Source organism: Microtus ochrogaster, linkage group LG8 (assembly GCF_000317375.1).
Source record: "Microtus ochrogaster isolate Prairie Vole_2 linkage group LG8, MicOch1.0, whole genome shotgun sequence".
NCBI classification, from domain to species: Eukaryota; Metazoa; Chordata; class Mammalia; order Rodentia; family Cricetidae; genus Microtus; species Microtus ochrogaster.
The window spans coordinates 1,067,188-1,069,405 of record NC_022033.1 but is presented as its reverse complement, the minus strand read 5'-3'; the positions used below and the strand labels follow the sequence as shown (position 1 = coordinate 1,069,405).

The window sequence follows — 2,218 nt, the reverse complement described above, 5'->3', positions numbered from 1 at the left end:
TTTAAGAGAACTTGAAAAACAGTCTGTGCAAAGCAGATTAGTTTAGGGGACGGGAAAAGAATTAAGAAATAAAAAAATGGAAATGAGCAGAAACCAGTATTGAGCATACGTCTTTATGACTAAGACTTAATCACACAGGTCATTTTGCAAATACAAAAGGGCCTTTTCAAGCGCATTAACTGAAGTTAAGCGCCGTAGACAGGCGCTTTGCAGGGCGGCAGTCCTCTCTTGATTTGCTTTACCTCTACAAAGGCCGAGATAATTGGGTAAACAGAGGCGGAAGCTGCCGAGGGCCACGCGGCGAAAACTAGCAAGCATCTCGGACCCCGGCTAAAGGCTCCTGCTAGAGACAGTGTCAGGATTCTGGGTTGCGGTTCTACTTTGTGAGCGACCAGTTACCATTCAGTCCAGCGCCGGGTACTCACCGGTAGCCCGGCTTCCTCCCGAAGTCCCCGAACTGGAGCAGAGGGGCTTCACTGACCCTGAACCTAGGCTGAAGTCCTCCGTGCAAGTAGCTCCGTGCAAGTTGTGAGGACCTGCACTCCACCTTGGAACAAATAGCACGAAATGACGCCCTTTCCAGCCCGCGGGAGGCAGGCGCTGGCTATTCGGGCATATTTAGGGACGAGTCCACAGACTTTGAGGCCAGAGTGGGTTTCCTGAGCCTCTGGGCAGGAAAGAACGTTACAGAACACGTTTATACTTGGAAAATGCTGCAGATTTCATCTCCTGGGTTCCTACGTCTGCCCTTACTTCTGTTGCAAAGGACCGCGGTGGAACCTCTCTCAGCAGCCCGGTCCGGAGTCTTGGGGCCATCAGTGGTCCCCCAGTGAGGAGCCACACCCGTCCTGCGGAACACGCCTAGTTGGAGCAAGGCCCTGCAGATCGGCCTAGAAGGGATTGGAGCAGAGGACGATCCCTAGTGCTAGGAAGTGCTCGGTGTCTGTGCTCCTGAGCCTTGGGCCGAGTCACCTGTCAGAAGTGGGACCAGCCACTACCTGTTTCCTACAGTGGCTTTCTTTTGGCACACAGATGGTAACCTGTCATCCTCACTTCTACCGCGCTGGCAACGCCTAGCGGACCCTGAGAGAGCTCTGTGGCTGCGGGGTATCTGGAGAGTCCTCTGGCTCTGCCAGGACCGACTTCGGGTTCTACACCCAACAGTTCTGCAAACAGGGTCCGGGGTCCGCTGCCCTCTCCCCATAGGGTCCCTCCAGTGAGGACAGGGGGTAGTCTAAATAGAAAGGCGGCTGCGGAGGGGCTCGGCACGGTCAGGCCTTCTCGCCGCAGTGTTTGCAAAGCGCCGAGGGCGATCCGGAGAAGGCGGCGCATTTGTCTGGGCAGGGCCCGAGCGCCGAGCTCGCCGAGAACGGGTAGACCGCTGCCTGGCCGAAGGGTGTCAGAGGCGTGGCGGACACAGGCGCGGCGAGCCCGTGGCCTTGGTTGAGGTAGGCCACCAGGCGCCGCATCTCCTCCAGGGCCTGAGCCTGCATGAGGATGTAGTTCTTGGCCAGCAGCAGCGTAGCGATCTTGGAGAGCTTGCGCACCGACGGGCTGTGCGCATACGGGATGACTGCGCGCAGTCCGTCCAGCGCGTCGTTCAGGTCGTGCATTCGCCGCCGTTCGCGCGCGTTGATGCTGAGTCGTAGTGAGCGCTGCTCCCGGGGCCGCCGCCGTGCGTCCACCGAAACCCCGGGCCCTCGCCGCCGCCGCCGCCTCTCGAAGGCGTCGTCCTCGTCGCCGCTCTGCTCCCCGCTGCTCTCGACCGTCGCGGTGGGGACGCGGGAAGCAGGCGTCGCGGGGAGGTCGCTACCTGGACCGGATGCACCAAAGCCGCGTATAGTCTCTGGCCCGCGCGCCGCTGGGTAGGCGTGACCTGCAGCTGTGTAGCCGTGGCTCAGTGCCAGGTACGCGTCCCCGGACAACGACTTGAGCTCGGCCATGACCCTCTGGAGCCTGCTACCTCAGTGCGGCTTCCTGCCCTGCGGGCACGTCTGGCTGCTCTGCTGTCTGTCGGTCCCTGGGCCTCCGCGTGGCCTCTCCGGCCTCCAGCCACCCCTTCTGCACTTCCGCGCCAAGGCACATGGCCGGCCGGGGCCGCTCTAGCTCCTGCTCGTCCGGGCTTCGTTTTTAAGCTGCTGAGGTGCCGGCTGGGACTTCGCGTCGTCCAATCAGAGGGGACCTGCTGTCCGCATCTTCCCAGCCCTGCTCCGTCTGC

General features: G+C 60.9%; 1 protein-coding gene across 1 annotated transcript; it reads right to left on the bottom strand.

Moving 5' to 3' along the window:
* Positions 1 to 1,271: 1,271 nt before the first annotated feature.
* Bhlhe23 (basic helix-loop-helix family member e23) lies at positions 1,272 to 1,943 on the bottom strand. Its single transcript, XM_005362736.2, has one exon. The coding sequence runs from the start codon at positions 1,941 to 1,943 to the stop codon at positions 1,272 to 1,274; it is 672 nt and encodes a 223-aa protein (XP_005362793.1).
* Positions 1,944 to 2,218: the final 275 nt, after the last annotated feature.